The sequence below is a fragment of the Tetrao urogallus genome, assembly GCF_951394365.1.
Source record: "Tetrao urogallus genome assembly, chromosome: 1".
Taxonomy (NCBI): Eukaryota; Metazoa; Chordata; class Aves; order Galliformes; family Phasianidae; genus Tetrao; species Tetrao urogallus.
In genome coordinates this window covers 168,219,876-168,239,443 of record NC_136813.1, presented here as the reverse complement: position 1 = coordinate 168,239,443, position 19,568 = coordinate 168,219,876, and the positions used below count along the sequence as shown (strand labels likewise).

Sequence of the window (19,568 nt, the reverse complement as noted above, 5' to 3'; positions counted from 1 at the left end):
TTTTCTCTCTACTTACCTGCCTTATGAGAGTTGCATAAGTAAATGGAGGTCTGACATCTGCATTTTTATAAAATTCATAGTTTGGGGCAATTTCTGTAAAATAGAACCATATAAACTGGAAGTTAATATTATGGGTATTCTGCATTGTACGGAACGATTGATGACATTGTTTGCTACGTGTTCACAAATTTCAAAGGAACTGTTTACTCAGGAGCACACAAAGGGCCACAGTCAAATTACACTGAGGTCGTTTCTGTGCTCCTTGATGTAAAAGTGGAAATGAAGCATATCCCAGTCAGTTCAGTGCATGCTACGAGGGGTGTGCCCAGACATCCAGGATGCTTCCAGCAGCAAGACCCTTTTAAAACTTACAGTCTGAGTGCTTTTTTTTTCATGTGGTTGTACAGCGTCAGTCAGCCACCTTCCCTGCCCTATTTTTTTCCCCAGCTATGTAAAATATTCCTTTGTGAAATTTTTCTCTGGCTAGCAGAGAAACGGGAGACTAACACACTAATGCAGAATTAAATATGGTTAGTACAGTCTGATGACAGCTAAAGCAGTATATGTTGTCACTAATACCAAATCTTTTTATATATTAATATCTTACACTAAGAGAAGACAGTTTCAGACCTTGTTTTCCTTTCAGTTTTCTTTTTTTCCTTTTTTTTTTGTTGTTTGCTTTTTTCTTGCTTTTTTTTGTTTGTTTGTTTGTTTTGTTTCTTTATTTTAAACATTGGCAGAAGGAATCAGAGATGAAAAGCAGGATCTCTCAAGGTCAGCAGTGGTCAGTGCTTCTTTGACATCCACAATTTGCCCCTACAATATTTTAAGCATTTGTGTAAAACAGGAGTACTGAAGCAAAGCACCCTACCTGATGACATGGGAATGTTGTATTTGTCTGAATGTCGTCTTCGAATGGCTCCCACATTGGGTACACTGGCTGGGGTGATTACGGAGGGTCCCTGGGTAATTGGGGTGACTGGGGCCGTTGGTGTTGTGGGAGTTTGAGGTAAGCTCTGTGGGGATGTCTCCAACATGTTCTTAGACATGGTGACACTAGACACCAAATTTAGCTGTAGAAACCCAAAAGGAAAGGAAAGCAAAAAAATAAATTAAAAAAAAAAAATTTTAAAAAAAGAGAGAGAGAAAGGAGAGAGAGAGTTAAAAAGGTTTGACAAATGAGAGTGGATTCACTTCTACAGCTGTGTTGCCACTAATAAGCTGCAAAAGGAAGCAGCCAATCTCAACTAATTACAGGATGAAATTGTATCATAAGAACTCTAATTAGAGGATGCTGTTAGAGGTTATCTAATAATCTGGTGCAATGTTACTTAGGACTAACTCCTTCTAGTACTACCAGACTTCACAGAAAGTATGTTTGCCTGCAACAGAAACTAGCCGGTGATTATTTAGGTCTGTTGTAAAACAGATCCAGCTCCTGCTGAAACAACAATAACAACAGTAAATGTAATAAAAGATGTTAACATTCACACAAACACAACTTAAAATAAGTTGCTATTTTGATGTTGCCAGAGTGGGGTTTTTTTCCTCTTTTTTTTTTTTTTTTTTTTTTTTCCCCAGTCCCAAATCTCAGCTGAGAGGATCCAGCCAGCTGGAAAATTTTACACTGACCTTTAGTCTCCTTGCTAATTTGGTGGAATGGTAATGACATTACTACATATTCAAACAAAATTGTCTTAATTGCAAATTAGCCGGAGGAGGCTGAAAATTTTCAAATTAAATCTGATTGGAGATGGAGAGAGGGAAATGGAATTTCCTCACTAACAATCATTTGTGGCATGTGTTAACAAATATAATGAAATGTCAAGTTTGCCAATTCCTCTGGAAGTATCATTTTCAATTTATGATTACAGTGTCACTTATTGCTGATGTACTCTGGAAAGTGGGTGTCAGGGTAGAAAAAAGGAAAAAAAGGTGAGAATGTATGCAAGCTGTTTAACAGTGTGCCCTTCATTACTCCCCTCAGTAAGGCCCTGTTCCTCATTATCAAAAACTCGTATTACCTCTGTCATATTTACCATACATCTTTTGTCATAAATAGCATCCAATTAGCAGAATTTATACTCAGGGCAGCACATAAAAAGATTGCTGCCATATACTTAAATGATACTCATAAGGGGTAATCTGTAGTCTTTTCACTTGATACAGTAATTTATAGAGCTGAGTGAGAAAACCAATATTAATTGTTCTTCAGCTGTATGGAGTAACTGCAAGTGGCTAAACACAGGAAATTTGGGTTTTGTGTATAATTTAGTAACACCTGCCTTTTCAAATCCCAAATACACTTCTTAAGATAAACCTCTTTTTAATGGGGAGAAAATGATGTGTACAGCATTGATTGATCTTTCTTTGTGGATTTGTTTTACACATTTAGTCAGTAGAGAGATTTGTTAGGGAAACAAAAATTAACATATGCCAGCTAATTGTTCTTCTTTCTTGGGCAGCAGCCAGAAGAAGCACATTAGCAGTCTAATAATAACGACTGGCACCCTGAAGGCATCCCCAAGTGCATCTGTTCCCAATAAACCACAGACTGTTCCTCTGCTCGTACTCTAAGCCAGCAGACTGGACTGGGAATTCTTTGTTACGTACATAAAAAAAGCTCAGATAATGCTACCAAATGCCTTATTTAATACGTTCACAAAGCTAAGAGTTTAAGCTTGTCCACAGCAGAAAGTGTTTTTGAAGAGTCTGAGAAATGAAGGAAGATTTAAGTGGCATACACTTTTCTTATGTATGGATTGTTAACCTTTGTTTTTAAATATCAAAGCTTTTAATTGTGTATTTGATTTTCTCTTGCAAGCAAGCATGCAAATTGGGGGGAGGGGGAGAAGGTTTACTTCCGCAGCATTTCACTGGGAGAGGCATTAACCTATCTATTTGCCAACCAGAAAATACAACACAATAAAGCATAAAACCGTACAACTTCAGGTACGGTGCTAACGTGCAGCCAAAACACAGTAGCCACTAGATAGTTACAGACACGTCAAAAATTACAAAAGGTGCAGAAATTCTCCATCTGTGCAGATTCAAACTACTATGTTTACAATGTTACGGTAACTTATTCTCCTAGCCAGCAATAATAAGCATAACATGTTTGTAGGCATGCAATCATGAACTGATAAAATAGAATTTATTATTAACTAAAGAAAAGCATGTAAAACCTAGGATGAGCACTTAGCCACCTCAGCTCATCTGAATATATTCAAGGTTGGGTGAAACTCATTATTCAGGACTCGCAGCCTTGATAACTTTGATTTTCATCCATCCATAGCATGGCCAAAAGGTACCATTTAATGAAGTACCATTCAGAGAGTAAATGGGGTCATATAATAGACAGTGCGGTTGCACCTTGTGTTCATGTACTGATAGCTGTTAAGGGTGCAGTGATGAACCAACAGAGCTCATTTCTCCTTGGTAATAAATTCATGCTATTAATATTTATCAAATGTGTGGGCCGTCTCAACTGAGCCACTGCACATGAGACCATAAATCTCTACTATCATATCAATTTTGAAGCTTCTTTTGTACAGTGTATAAATTTTTGAGGGGGGGGGGGGAGGAGGGAGTTGTATTGACCACTCTTCTTTCAAACCAATTTGAGGCCAGTAGTGCAGCTCACCACTTCAGATATCTCTAGTTCCAAAGGGAACTTTAAACTGTGGTTTCATTTTAAATCGCTCATCTAAGATTCTGTATTAATTGCCCACCATCAAACGCAATTAGCAATTCTTTCATGTGTGGTTTATGTAATGTAATACTTCAATTACATTATTCATTCAGGTTCTGTTTTGGATTATAGGCTGAAAATTCTTTATTAGTGTAGATGTAACCATGCTGCTGGAGTTTTAAAAAATTTACTGATTGAATAATTAATTGGAAAAGAACAAGCTGCAGATTCCTGATGGATTTATGAGACAATTATTCTGTCTTGTGATTATCTACATTATACTATAGGAAGGAATGAGAAAAATAATCTTATTGAAATGAGACAGTCGCTTAAAACTGTAAAGAAACAATATTCTCAAAATTTTGATAGACTACTGATCATCTGGGGTTAAAATAATTAAACAGTAGAAATGTGTTCTGAAAACCTTTTCCCACACAGTTCAGCAGCATTTTGAACCCAACGCAAATTGCTTGAGAAGTCTGTGTGACAGAAGAACTTCACAATGCATGGAAATGGAAAAAACCCTCAGATTGCTTAATTCAGATACAAGCCACACATAACAAAATTAAAGTTTCTAAGCACCTTTTCCTTCTAGATAATCGACAATAAAAACTAGAATTTAGTTAGATTAATGAAAGCAAAAAATGATGCATCTAAATTTTCTCTCACAAAGGTAGGGGTTAAGGAAATGCTAACGCTTTCTTCATTCATCATCAGATTATAAAGTGGGTCCTCAGACAAAGATTTTCTTTGAAGTACGTGGAGCTGGAAACACAAGAGACAGAGTATGCTCTCCTTTTACGTAAACACTAACTGGGCGTGATATCCAAGCGTGCTCTTTAAAACAGATTGTGTTTCTTCTGCCTACATTTCCTGACTTTGATGGACGCAGATTTTCATCGATACCCAGCATTTCATCTTCAAGTGCTAGCGTATCCTTTTCATATTTGCGAGAACTTGAACGTACAGAGGTTGCTGTCACAGCTAACATTAATGAACAGTTAACATATCACACAGCTTGCATTATAAGCCCAGTGAATCTCTGCATGCCAGTCCTGTGACACCCCAGCAGTGCAGAACTGGACCTGCATCAGACAGTACTTCCAAATCCACATTGGGTATAACGAAGATTGGCTCTGGCTGCAGCTCCAGCCACATGGCTGAGCCTGGAGCAGTGCCCTGGAATGGCCGTGACCAGTCGTGACTTCCCACTGTCCCAACATCACCACAGGAGATGCTTAACAGTACACTCTTGGCAGAAATTAAGCAATAAGTGTGCTTAAAAATCATTACGTTTGCTGGATATGAGAGGCTGTTCCTTTGTTTGTTTAAGAATGACAAATTGTTTATCGGTGTCTCTAGTAAGTAATTTAAGAAATTTTGTAAGGACTTGGATTCTTTTCTTTTTATATTTACTTTTTATTGCCACAGATTTCAGTGAACTTCAAATCTATCAAAGTGGGTTTCCTTCTAATATCTGTGAATCTATCACAAAAAAAGATTCTCTGGTTTCAGTCTCAAGGCAATGATTTGGACAGTTACAGGTGTACTTTGTTTAGTGTCACCTATGGCGTAGATTGGATAGATTTTGTAAAAGATAGCATTACTTTTAAAGAAACATACAATTTGACAAGCTATTGCATTTTACTTTCATTTTATTGCCGTATTTTTCATCACACTCATTGTTTTCCAACTGTCACTAAATTGTTCATTTTCTTAGTCTGCTACATTTGTAGACCTATTTACTGTTTATAAAGCAATATGCACTTACAGGTTTTGGAGATGGCTTGGGCTCCGAGGGTCGCATGTGCAAGTGGGTCATCATTGCTTGAAGACGTTCGCGTTCTTTAGAAAGCTGTTAAGAAAGAGTGAGATCAGAAACATTTTAGAAATGACTGATACAGCTATTTTATTGCAGTGATACATCTTATCATTGAGCTTGTCTCAGTGTAATGATTCCTGCATATAAAAGGCTATGTCAGTAGAAACTTATCTGGGAGGAAATGCAACTTTGGGACTTGGAAAAAAAAAAAAAAACCACAACTTTTACAGCCTTTCATATGCTAAAAGGTCAGAGAAAACAAATAACACTTCATCTTTTTGTCAATAAGAGAATTGAGGTCACAGTAGCCTCGACAGTAACAAGTTAGTAAGACCATAAATTAGAAGGCCCATAGTGTCTCTTTAAAGTCCTGTGGACACTGTTAGCTATGGACTAGTGCCAGCAGCTGTGAAGGGGTGAAGGGTCCTCAAAGCACAGAGCCTGCCAGGATTGTCTCCACACTTCATCCTTTCCCACTGAGGTCCAGTTAGTGCCCCCTGCAATCTGCCATCATCAATCTAATTCAATAGAGTGACAGAGACCAGGCAGTGTGAAACGCTGAACTCTGCCACCGAGTCGGCATCTACACTGCGCTGAGTCTCATTACAACTGATGGACCCTACTTCTCTATCAGTCAGACAAAGCAAGAAATGGCATAATTGGTCACACTGCAAGCTAAATCTTCAGTTGTGCTGTTACATTACAGCATACCCTTTCTAAATGGTAAACAGTTCTTCAGGAGCCCTTATGCTGCCTTTAGAAGACATCACATTACTTAAACCTGCACCTTTTCCTAACTGATTCTGTTTTCTCTTCCCATGCTACACGCATGTTTGTACTTTCAGACTCCAATTATTTAATAAAAATAATAAAAAAGAAACAAGAAGAAGTGTTTATAATATGTTACTTGTTCTATCGGAACCTAAAAGAGGAAAATGTATTGTACAACATGAAAAGAATCATTTTTTTTCACATGAAGAGGAAATGCTCGAAGGACATTCTTGTGATGCTGGCTTTGGATATATGCGAACCGATTACAGCATTAACTTGAAACTTCAATCACTTGGTGCTTAGCACTGACTCTTTCCAGACTTCTATAATACTTTCTTGCACGATTTCAGCTCAAGAGGTACACCTATAGACTGAGACTGGACGAAGCAAACCAGCCTGCAAGTAATTCAAAACCATGGGAAGCTATCTGTATAACTGCAGATACTCTGGGTGTATAGGCTAAAATTTGGTCAGTGCAACTTTAATTAAAAGACTACTTGAGGCAGAGAGTGGGAAAAAGGTTTCTCCTTCAGCTTTATACTATCAGCGTGCTGTTTTAGAGATAGGCTATTTGCCACAACGTAAATTCATGACAGAAAAGTAAGTTAACGCTGTCCTGTAAATCTTATAAGAGAAACTATGGTTTTGCCTTGGTTTATAAAACTTCCACTTCAAGACAAATGACAATAAATGACATTGTTTCACTTTCCCCTCATTGCACTGGGTTTCCAGTATTAAAATATGAGAGAATGGAATTGTTGGCCTTGGCTGAAAGGAGAACAAGTATTCTTGCATGCACAAAAACAATGAGGCAACATACACTGTAAGGCAAGAAAGCCTCAAGGCACTTGTCTTTTTTTCCCAGGTATTTCCACAAACTGGAAAAACGATCTCAGCTCTTCCCTGCAGTCCTTAGGCCCCCTTGAACTCTTCCAAGACAGGCTGGAGTTCTGAGGAGTGCCCTCCTGCACAGAACCACACCATATGAGCATCCTGCACAGTCATTCTGGGGTGCCAAGCCTCAGCACCATGTAAGCGTTGTTTCAATTACCAGGAGTAGTACTTGTACAAGTACAAGGTACTTAGTGCTTCTTCAGAAAAACAGATGGAACATCACAAATATGCCGTGAGCTCTAACAGTTGAAGTTTGATCAGGTCACCTGAGTGCCACAGTTCCAGCCATGGAGCTGCTTGGGGACAAACCTCCCCAGAGAACTCCTTGAGTAGGTCAGACTTTTACCATCTGCTTCCAGAAAAACGCCCTCCATTGGGCAGGGAGCTCTGCTGCTCCTCTGTCTGGCAGCACAGCACAGATATGCACTGGGACTGAAGGGGCAGAAGGGGTCCTGAGCTAGCATTTCAAGGAGAGAAGAGAACTTGGATCCAGTCCCTGCTGCAGGGACAGTATATTTCGTTTGTGATGAATGGCATTAGGGTCTTAGTTCAAGCAAAATACTGTAGACAATGCTGATGTTAGATAATTATTGCATAATTTATAAGGTGAAAAAATCTTAAAGTAAAAAAACGCTCATTCATGAATATCCACAAATTTCATGCAAGAAACATACAGCTTTAAGCCACAATTATTAAGGCAAATGTTTTCAAGTTAGTCTAGATTAATAGTAAATAAATAATAAATACACTCCTGTAACAAACCTGTATTTCTAACTGCTGAACCACTTGCATTTGCACCCGACACTGAGCAGTGCTTCTGTCATCCAACGCATGTTCATTGTTAAGGTGCCTAGGGAAGAAAGAGAACACTAATAAGACAGTGTTAAGATCAGGAAAATTTCTTTATGAGCCCATTTTTCTCTCCTGTGCATATGGCTTCCATTAGTTTCAATGGGAGTTATGCAAAAAGATCTAGTTAGAACATGCCTTAGATACAACAATACAAAGTACAAAACTGATTATTTCATTTAGTTGCACAAACTTTCTCCGTGATGACTGCCAGATGCCCAGTTCTGATCTCCCAGATCACAGAAGCCATCTAAAAGCCGACATAACTGGTTGTCAGCATTTGGTTGTCACTGAGCTGTTCCTGGTGCAGATAAACAGCCACCCTATAAATGATTCTTCAAAAGATATAATTGCTTTTAGGCTGCTTGAACTACCATGAATTAATGCAGAATTGTTTAGATTTCTCCATCTGATCTTCTTCAATCATTAAAGCATAAGCAACAACAGAACGTCGTCTCCCCTTCCCAGAACAGAGCCGGGAATGACAGAGACAACAGGGGAGCATCACTGACTTTCACTGCAGGTTCTGGAAGGAGCCTCTGAAGATCATGGCAGTTATCCACGATCTGAGGAATGGTGCGCACTGTAAAGGCATGTGAAGGAGCAACTACACACCTTACACACATAGCAAGCCTCCTGGGGGAGATTCAGGCTACGCGATCGTGCCAGCTTAGCAAAAAAACCCCACACTGCAGCAGGGAAGGAGAACCACGGGGGGTGGGTACCTGTATATAAAGTACAGCCCACACCCGAATGACTGTCTCATAGGATTCCATGGAATGGAAAGAAGTGCTGTACTTCTTTACAGAGCTCATTCAGTCCTGGTTTTTTTTTTGTTGTCTGTTTTTTTTTTTTTTTTTTTTGTTTTGTTTTCCTAAAGCACAGTGATTTCTGTTTGTTCTCTTTCAGGATCAAAGAAACCCCTCATGGAGCTTTAACAGTGGGTTTGCTGCTCTCCTGTGAGAAAACTTAAGGATCAGGATTAAGGGAGCAAAGGAGTTTTACCTCTGAATGTGGATTTATTGGCTTCTTCAGTTTGCAAGAAGAGGTAAGTTCTGTGCATTCACCAATGGTTTTGCAGCTACAGGAACTATATGCTATTTGTACCACGAAGAAATACACATAAGTTGCTCCAAAAGTAATGCCTATTTATTTCCATGGAAACTACAACAGCTACAAGGAGCACAACAACACTACTTGATAGAACAAATTCTTGGCTACAAACCCTATTTTTGAACATAGCACCATTAGCTTTGCATCTTTGCCAGCAATGAACAAGAGCCTGCATTCCAGACTTGTAATAATCTGCACCAGCACAATAACCTGCACCCAGTGTCACTGCTGCCTTAAGGAACTGAGGAATTCAATGAACACAACTTTGCTCTATATGCACTTCAATGTCAAACATCATTGTGTCAGACTGCCCCTCTGCTGCCATCTGTCAGATGGCAACAACATATAAGGGGATATTGGCAGGAAGGTTCAGCCTCTACTGCCATACCACCACCATCTGCATCTGATGTAGTGGGCCAACATAATATCATGGGAGGCATTACGTTCAGAGCCACCCTCAAGTTTCTCCTTTTTCCTTTTTTAGCAGAATTATTTACGGAAGTATGTAATTATTTAATTGTTGATCTATCTGAAGAATGTGTTTCTCAGAAAAAGTGAAAAAATAGGGCAGTCAGATATCTTACTTTTTTTCTGTGATTTGTATCTTCAATTTAAATAATGACATCAGAGTTTAGGGCACAAGGATGGGGTCTGTGGGGGAGTGAAATGAGACAGTCAAGTTCTGTTGTCCATGCAAGAGGAACAGCTGGGGAAGATGCAAGTAATTAGGAAAGCTTTTGCTCATTCTTTTATTACAAAGTTGTTCACCAGTATGCTTGCTTGGCAGTTTATGTTAAAGCATCACCAATGACAATGCATCTCCACTGTGTGTGACATAAAACCTACAGTTTTTTATTTTCAGTGAAACCCACCTCATTAACTTGTGCAAAACTGCACAATCTGTGCAAACAGCAGGTAACTGCTCAGAATGTACCTTTCACTTGTGTTCTGAATTTCTGACTCAAAATAATTTTACTCCCTCAGTTACACATGACAGCGTGTGGCGTACAAATACAACTGTTCACTGTTTTCAGTTAATTGGATACACGGTTGTCGGAAAGAGAACTGGAGACAGATTTTACCTATGTATCATCACCACTAGCAGCAGTGCACATCACCGTGTTTCCACATGTGTGTGCACAGAACTTGTGACAGTAAGTAATGGTGTAGGAGCTCCTGGCCAGAGTCTGAGGTTATTGTCTTCTCATGATTATTTATTAGTTATTGCAACACCATATGTTTGCATAACACCTTACAAAATAGACACAGACACAGTCCTTGCCCTGAGGAACTTTAAACTTTAAATATAACAGCAAGATGCAGTGAGGGAGAATAAAGTCTGGTGCAGGGTAATTTTGCTCTGATTACATGGTAGCTCAGCAGGCTGCAGTCTGTTCCTTGAGAGTTAACAGTCATCTTCAGAAAGTGGGAGAGATACGCACCCTTATGCCATACTTTCACATCATGTGGCTGCTTCTGCTGAGCATTTTGGAGAAAAGTTATTTTGTAGAAACATTAAGAGTGTAAAAATTGTTCTCAGTATTATTTTTCTCTGAGTTTGTTTGTTTGTTTGTTTGTTTTCCTGTGAAGTGGGCTTATTTCTCATGCATGCACAGGCAATGCAGGGAAAGAAAACCAACATCTAATGCATTTTTAAAAACCTCTAAAATAACTTTTCTCTATATAAGGTTGCTGTAGTTTTAGGGCCCAATATACTATGATCTGCCAAAATAGACACACATTCTTTCCTCCAGAAGGCTGGGAACCATTCCCAAGTGTTTTTTTGTTGTTGTTGTTGTTGTTTCTTGCCCTGACTTTTAAATTATGTGAAAGTTGTGCTGGTCAGCTTTCATACTTCATCAACAAATTCCCAATCGTTTATCTTGTCTGCATCCTTTACTAATCTCGTGTTAACTTGATTTACAATTGAGAAAAACACTGGTTATTTTTTTAAGGGGAGGAAACATTTTGGAGGACTGGAAAGTGTTCCTGAAGGGATGAGTTACTGGTTTGAAAATGTGAAGCAGGCTGTGCAACACATACAGAGCCTCTTCCATTATTTTGCTGCTTATTCGGTTGTTGAAAGAAACAGGATTTTCTCCTGATTATATTTGCAGTGTATTAGGAAGTAACAAGGCAAATTATGAACTACACAAAGCATTGTAAAGCAGACTGGAATTAATGTATTATTGACAAGAAACAGTGCAGCGTGTTTTAAAGGAGATAGGAATTTATATACCCTAGGAATGCCCTGGAATAAAACCCAAAGTTTTTACTACTTTTTTGCAAACAGATTCAGACTCTGCAAAGCAAAAGATAATACACCATTACACCATTAGAGAGAGAAGAGAGATAGTTTCAACAAAGATTCTAGTGGACATTTATCTGTATCAATTAACCTCTATACAACTCAGCACTCTTGTCAGTCTCTCTCCATAGCAGCCCAGGACTAAAATAGCAAACCTCTATAGGTCAGGATGAGGTGCACAGGCAGAGTTACATGGAGCAACACACACAGAACCCATCTGCGCCTCGCTCAGTTCCAGCCAGAGCTATTAGAAGCCTGCCTTTAATAAGCACTAAAATTCAGTCACACGTTTTTAAAAGGAGAGAATATTTTTCTGGAACTTGATTGTTTTCTGTTATAAAATTCAACCAAAAATTCTTTAAAAATGTTGGAAAAAAATCTTAACAGCTTCAAAGTGTCACTGCCAATTATGCCCTTTACTCTTTCTAATTACACTATTTAAATTCATTTTTTAAGAAATGTGACAGATTTACCTCTGAGAAATAAAAACAGTGCATTCACAGAAGTAAGTAACAGGGTAATAATTTTTATCCTGAAGAATTTATACCAATATTATTACCTTTACCTCTTAAAATGCAAGAGTAAAATGAAGCCTGTGGTCCCGTCAGTAACTACCAGAGGTACAACACACATCCGTCTCCTATGTTTGTGTGTTCATGTGTCAACGCACTGAGAAATACTAAAGTGCAAGACAGTAAGGGAATTCACATGACAGTTTGGCACTTCTGATTGTCTTGCATTAGCTCACTTAGGTAAGAAAGGTTTTTACACTTGTTTACATTTTAGTGATACTCCATCACTGTATATTTGGAGCGAAAAAAGTGCAGAGTGTTTGCATTGATACGCTCAAGTCTTAGAAACCCATTCAATTTATCTATGCTGCTTTTATTAGACCAGAGACTGCAGACTACAATAATAGTCAATGAGGTTTTGTCTTGATTGAATTTTTCTGTGGAACACAAAAGAACCTTGCCATTAAAATAGTCCTTTATTCTCCTGTATGAAGGCGAAAGGTTTTTAAAGTGTTGTGATGTTCAGTAATGAGCCTCTATCTAAATTATCATTGGTGACAAACTCACAAAGCACTTTTCGAGGACACATAGTTATGAAATGCCAGAGCTGCCACTTTCTTTCCTGTAATTATAGGCTAGCTTGCAGCCCTTCAATGATCATTTATAGAACAGCCTCCAGTGGATTACTGAGAACTTGAAAAACACATACATACCTCTGCCACATCTCCCTTTCCTCGCTATTGTTTACCAGTGATATGTAAAATAGTAGTGCCTATTCATTCCCCCTACTTAATTATGCCAATCAAAGTACAGAAATAGTGTCAGATAAAAATACAACGCAACGTGACTAAATAAATAGGCTCGGTATTAACATTAAATTATGAATTTATGTACTTATGACTATTTTATACTCAAATTATTCTCTTTTATGCTTTTATAACTGTCTCAGGTACTACATATTGCTGTTAAAAATTCTCTATGATTTATAAATCAAGAATGAGATAATACTGAAAAATGAGAGGATTGGTGGATTTTCTCAGTCAGTGCCTAATTGCTGTTTCGAAATGCATATGCAAAAGGACATTTCATTAATCATTTAATCATGTCCCTCGCAGGAAGTTGGAACTAATGTTGCAAATACCCTTTTCATATGAATGCTTCATAATACTATCTTATGCATTTGATATATTGCATATGTCATAAACTGTAGCTGCTTCAAAAGGACCAAGTGGGTTGTTATCCCTGAAGATGCTTGTTACAAAACCTTTATTAAGTTTTTTTTTTTACTTATTGCTAGTTCTATTTCACAGCTCCATTCTAGTCACCAATAATGCTCTTTCTGATGGCAAAGGTCTGTAAATTACCCATGCAATCACTAACACCATTTCACAGACCTGTTCTACTTCTACTGGTCTGCTAACAAGGCGATTACACACAAATTACTGAATGCCTATGAAATATTTAAATGCATTCTACTCTACTATGCATTAATAAGAGCAAAGCAAGCTCTGGAATTCTGGTTAGCTCCAGTCCCTAATGTCCCCTAATGAGCCTCTTACTGTGACTGCAGTTCAAACAGAGAGGTGAAGAAAAAATGCAAAGGGTGCCTTCAGAAAGGCAGCACTGAACAAACATTGTGTGAGCCAGTTCTAATTTATGGGTCACTTTATAGGTATATTGATTTTTGTTTTCAAAATGGAATAAATGATGTGGTCGACTGACGTTCTTAAAAACTGCTTGGATCTGCGTGCTGGCTGTGTGACTTACACACACAGCAGAGTGTAAACATGCAGTCACCTCTCCAAAAACAGCTAAGTAAACATTGCAGAGTGACAAAAAGCGCAATAAGAGATCCTTTCAATTTGTTTGATGTGTATTTCTCCTTTCAAGTAGCTTTTACAGATATAAACTTGCTTGTTACCTTGCAGTGCATATATTACAAATTATCGATTCAATTTTAACTACAAGAATTTCAAATTCATTTTTAGTTACAACGTTTCAAAAGCTAAAGAGAGATCAGCTTTAAATCCGAGTGTGTCAGGGATTGTTTCAACAAAATGTTTCACTTGCGTATCAGTGGTGTTTGATTTATTTTGCATCAAGCTTTTTATGTTTAAACATTGACAGGAGTTTAAATACAAAATGTTAGCTGTCACTATTCATTTGGCTGATTATGTCAGATGCCTTAGTTTGGAGAGATGGTGGCACTGTCACCAAACGAAACAACATTCTGACAAGTTCAAAGAAGATTCTTGAGGTCATAATTTTATAGCCACGCTATGTAGTTGAAGACAAAAAAATAAATGAACAACACACTAACAAAGAGAGAACATGACACTGTGTATCATTTGGTAGATAAAAGATGAAAAAACACAGCGAGTTTAATATGGCATTACTTGTAATTCATTAAGTAAGTTTCTTCTTTTTACAATTTTGTTTTGTCATCCTACTTCTGATGCTTGGTCACTGCTCTTTGTAGATCTTTAAATGCACTCTCTTGCCTCAACAGCAAACACCATCTGTTGGAAAGCTGCCCTACCTTCTCTAGCATGATTTTTCTTCCCTGTCTCTATGGATGAGAACACTACCCATCTTCATGTTGTGGACTGTGCTGTGTTTGCAGGCATCGGCTGCATGAAGGTTAAAGAACACTTCTCTGCTGGCTGGACTGCTCTATTGTAAATCTTTTGATTTAAGATCTACAAGTTGAATCCTTCCTACTCAAACTGCCTTAGGACCAACGGAATGATAATTAATTTTGCAGACAAAATACACTCGAGTTTTGTCATGTGTTATTGCACTCTGACATTTGTAAAAGCAGTGCGAAGAACTGCTATTAAATGCTTTTAGTGATCTACTGGGTTCCTCACTTGGAGACCAGCTTCTGTCAACCTCTGTTTTACAGTACAATTATAAATTTTTGGAAGAATTTTTGGCACCCTTCTAATTGCTTCATTATCTAGCATTTTGTTAAACTCTTGTCAGCTTCCTTTTAGTCATGTCATTACTTTTTCTTAAGCGTCTTTTCATTTTTAAGTTTTTCTTAAGCCAAAAGCTGTTGTTTAAAAAAAAAAAAAAAAAAAAAAAAGACAAAATGTATCTTGCATGCACGAACAACTGTAATCTAACACCCTTTTTGTCAAGACAGAAAACTGCTCCATAAAATATAAACCGTATTTTTGCCTTTAGAGTTGAAGTATTTCCAAGAAAAGACACAGGATTAAGTATTCCTGTATGTACAGAAATACAAAGATCAGCTGCACTTTCTTGAAACCAATGCTTATATTTTGAAACACAAATCTATTCCACAGCAAACATATAACTGCTTCAACCATTCTGAATATCTCAAAATAATTCTGGATAATTGCAGTGTCCTCTGGTTGTCTTATAAATATAAACAAGTTCATACTGGACAAACAAAAGTAAAAGTGAAAATGACTTTAATGACTTTAAGTCATATATTTTAAGTTAATAATCACTTCACACATATTCTTTTCTATCATTATATATATGAAGCAAAGCTAGTGTCTTCTGTCTAATCTTCCTTCTCAGATGCACAATATTTTATGTTTTTGAAGCAAGCTGCTAGGTAAACCATTTTCTCAGCATGGGACTTTAAGAGTTCACTTAATAAACCAGGTACTCATCAAAGCTGTCATAAGCATACTCTAGAAATACACACTACTGGACGGGAGTAGTGTACCTTATTAATATTTCATTTTGGTACAATATACTTGCATTAACTTTTTTAACACAGGTATCATATTGTTTCAAGTCAGAAAACCTAAAACATCGTAAGAGAGATTAGTCTAAGAGCAAAGCCTTGAAAACTACAGCCATTAGTCCTGTCATCCCCTATAAAGTTAATGGTTTGGAAAAACGGTCAATCTTTGGACTAAAAGTTGATATTTAATTGAAAGAAAATGTTTTTTAATTGTGATGGGGATTTTGCATTAGTGTGGACATGAAAAGGGACTAAGGAATCTAATGCAAGGTCCTATCTATTGATTTCCATCTTGACGCTAGTGTAAAATGAAGAAACACTTCCATTTCACAAACAACCTCGTCCATTCAACATCATGACTTCTTATTTGTTTTAAGGGCACAGAAGACATAATGAATGAAAAAAAGAAATAATGGAATATTCTCAAATATTTTTTGTTGCTGGCACACAGGACAAAAGCCATGACACTGCTGTAAACCCTGATTGACTCTACAACAGAATTAGCAAGATGTTATATGTGGCTTTCACATTTTCCAGAGTTATTTGGTTCAGGAAAGCAAGAGCATCTGTAAACCTAGCCCTACACCACATTAATCAAAATGGTTTTAGTGATCATGGATTATAACAAGAGACCTGACATAATGGATTTGTAAAGTCTGGCCATAGAATTAGCATTGCTGCAGCCTAGTGACTATAGACACATTTATAAAATTTAGCTTTTTCTTGAAAAGGAGCACGCTTGAATTAAACTAATTTAAATTCTTAGTATTAATAATACTTAGACTGATTCATTGCATTTGGGAGATTTCCTTTTAATACAAGGGTTCTTTTTAACATCAGGTTCTTTTAAGTCCTATACAGTTTTCTCTTATAATTAGCCATTATTTTGACATTCCATTTAATGCACTTACAAACAAAAAATAACAAATGAGAGAAATATACTAGCTAAGATTTGCAAGTCGCTGTAAATCATTTCATTTAAAATTGAAAGACAGCATGAGAAAGCATTTAAAATACCTTGTGAAAAGTATTTATTTAAAATACTTTATGAAAAGTATTTCTCTAATTCTATTACAAAAGTTATTGTGAAACTGAGTGCTTGTGGTCTGCTGTTAAGGTGCTTCTGTTACATACCCTGTAGTCTACCATTTGTAAACACATCTTTTTGATGTTTCTGCCAACATCCTGGCAACAAAGCAGTGCAATTTCAAATGAGCTAATTAACTTAATTGTTGATGAAGCATGAAACAGTTCATTCACCCTGTTAGCTGCACCATGACAACATAAGAGTCTCAGCCCCTGAAGTTACTCATCTATATAAGCCTATCTGTAGCTTTCCATTAAGATCTATTGCATGCCAAAACAAGTATAGCTCTTCTGACAAAACCAGACCATAATGTACTCAGGTAGAAAATCAGTGCAGTTGTTGAAAATTTAAATGAATTCAACAGTACTAACAACTGCTTTTGGAGAAAAAAACAGAAAAGGAAAAAAAAAGCCCAAACCCATCATAGTTTGATGAAAAACTTTGTAACTCATTTTCTTGATGATCTGATTAAGACAATTTTTGGCAAACCCAAATACTGAAAGCAAAAACTTTTCACATCACTGCAGTTCTGGAAGGTGAAAACCCACTTGTTCACAGCAGTTGTTTTTTGTGAGCACCCTGTACACATACAAGAGTAAAAGCAAAAAACAAATTATAAAAAGAGAGTCAAATGGACACAGCCCCTTGTGTTTTTTTTTAATATACTAAATACATTAATTCCCGCTTTGTCAGAACTTACAACATGGTTTCTCATACCTCTGTTATCCAGTATATCACCTAAAGCATCAGTTCAAATTTTCTGAGGCTCCATTTCAGTAAAGGATAGTAAGAGGATTAAACAGTACGCTATTGAAAGGACGGCAAAAGTGTTCAACATGAAAGAGGACAACAATTTGACCCTCTGCAGACATTCTCAGTCATCCAGTTGCTTGGAATACACACAAATAAGAAAACCCTGTTATGATTTACAGTAAAACTTTGCTTGCCATCTTTCTCCTTCCCTTGCCTTAAGCAACCCTCTACCCATGAATAAAAATCAACCTACTTTAAAAATTGTCCAAAATCTTCACAAACGCTTTCACAGCCAGGCCATTTGCAAACTCCATGACCATAGAGAGTATGGGAGGCCCCAGTCTCCTCATGTGACGAGCTGCAGCAAAAGAATAAGGCATCAGATTCATCTCAAAAGCCATAATCGTTGGAGGCTGCTAGCGCCTGTCAGGTTACGATCAGTGACAAACAGGTCAAAACAGGTCAATTTAGCTCAGAGCAGTCAGAAAAATTTAATCGTTCTATTGAATAGTTCAACTGCCAAGGCTAGATGATGTTCCAATTAGAGAAGAAATAGAGCCAAAGATGACTGTTAATAAAGGATGAAAAAATAAGATGACTGTGTAACGCCATATGCTAATTCTGCCATATGACCTTGGCGTAACATTTACCTATAAATAAAAAATATACTATTCAGAAGTGATCAATTCTGAAGAGAAATACTGAAGATGGACAGTCAGAATTCGTATGAATGTTAGTACAAAATATTTAGATTTTCTGCTGAAATGTAAATAAAATAAATAAATTTAATAAATATTGTTGTTCACTTTGTTTTTTTTTTGCCATTAACTACTTAATATACAATCTGCTATTCTCCATGCCATTTTTAGAACCCCTGCAAGAGTTTCACTTATATGCAAATCAAATTCAATATCAAAACAATTCAAGGGACTGCTGCATGGATATGGGCAACTACATGTCGAAAAGGAAAGAAACAGCTTCTCTGAGACAATCACAAAAGTAATTCTAACTAAAAGTACTACTCCAAAGGTCTATCAGAGAAGAACCATTTTTTAAATGAAACAAAATGTCAACTAAAAACTATAGTCACAGTCACAGTATGACCTGTGATTAATTATTGTCTCCTAATTCAATATAAAAATATAAAATGCTAATTAATTAGAATAAAATGGATATACATTTTTTGAAAATGCAAAAATTTACAATTTAATTTATGTGGACAAAAATTTCTATGAAAACAGCAGTGTGATTCAACAGTAGAGGCCTGACTGCCAAATGTGTTGACTCAGTTATGAAAGAAGCTACGTAGCCACAGAAGTGCCCACAAGCACACTGTTCTGAGATTTCTGATTGTATCATAAGTTCATGCGTAGCAAGACTTACAATAATTGCACTTGCACCTGCAAAATTAGACATCATGCCTGAAAGTGGCAGTCAACTGATACAGTTTTGAAAACTCTGTTCTCCATGATACCTTAAGAACTTATATTAAATATTATTTTGAGAGTTGAAATAATGTGACTTCAGATGCTAAACAACAGTGTTACATCAAATGATAAGTACAATTGAAATCTCATATCAGAATTACCTGTCTCGCCTTGCATTTAGAACTGAAGACTGTCCATTCACTATGGAATGATGAGTTATTGGTGGTGATGCTTTGGAAGTGGTGGAGGAGGTAGTAGAGGAGGAATTGTTAGTAGTGAGGTCTAGCCCTCCATGTTTAATGCCATTGTCTTCCATACTGTGAACTCCAGTCACTTCTTTCCATAACTGCTGAATCTCAGCAGGACTTAAGCCAGCTATAAAACGAAAGAGAGCCCCACTAATACAACAAAATAAGAGTTTCATATTATGAGCTCAGTGTTATTAATGGATTAATGCCAACAATAAAGCTGATGTAGTTTTTCCAGCACAATCAACGTGTAGTAAAACATAAATTCATTTTCCTTCAGCTAGAATCCAGGTAATCTAGCTGTCTTCTCTTGGATTATAAACACTCAATCAGAAATCAGCAATTTGAATAACATCATGCTCCTTCTAG

The 19,568-nt window shown here is 37.1% G+C and overlaps 1 protein-coding gene across 6 annotated transcripts in view; it reads right to left on the bottom strand.

The window, feature by feature from the left end:
* FOXP2 (forkhead box P2) overlaps nt 1-19,568 on the bottom strand; it is a gene marked incomplete at both ends in the record, with an annotated part of 185,535 nt that overhangs the window by 32,258 nt on the left and 133,709 nt on the right. For all 6 annotated transcript variants that reach the window (XM_079546781.1, XM_079546782.1, XM_079546783.1 and 3 more), the window contains 6 exons: nt 17-93; nt 872-1,073; nt 5,463-5,546; nt 7,941-8,028; nt 17,778-17,882; nt 19,113-19,326. In XM_079546781.1, coding sequence (XP_079402907.1) covers nt 17-93; nt 872-1,073; nt 5,463-5,546; nt 7,941-8,028; nt 17,778-17,882; nt 19,113-19,326 — 770 coding nt within the window. The remainder of the gene's footprint in view (nt 1-16; nt 94-871; nt 1,074-5,462; nt 5,547-7,940; nt 8,029-17,777; nt 17,883-19,112; nt 19,327-19,568) is intronic.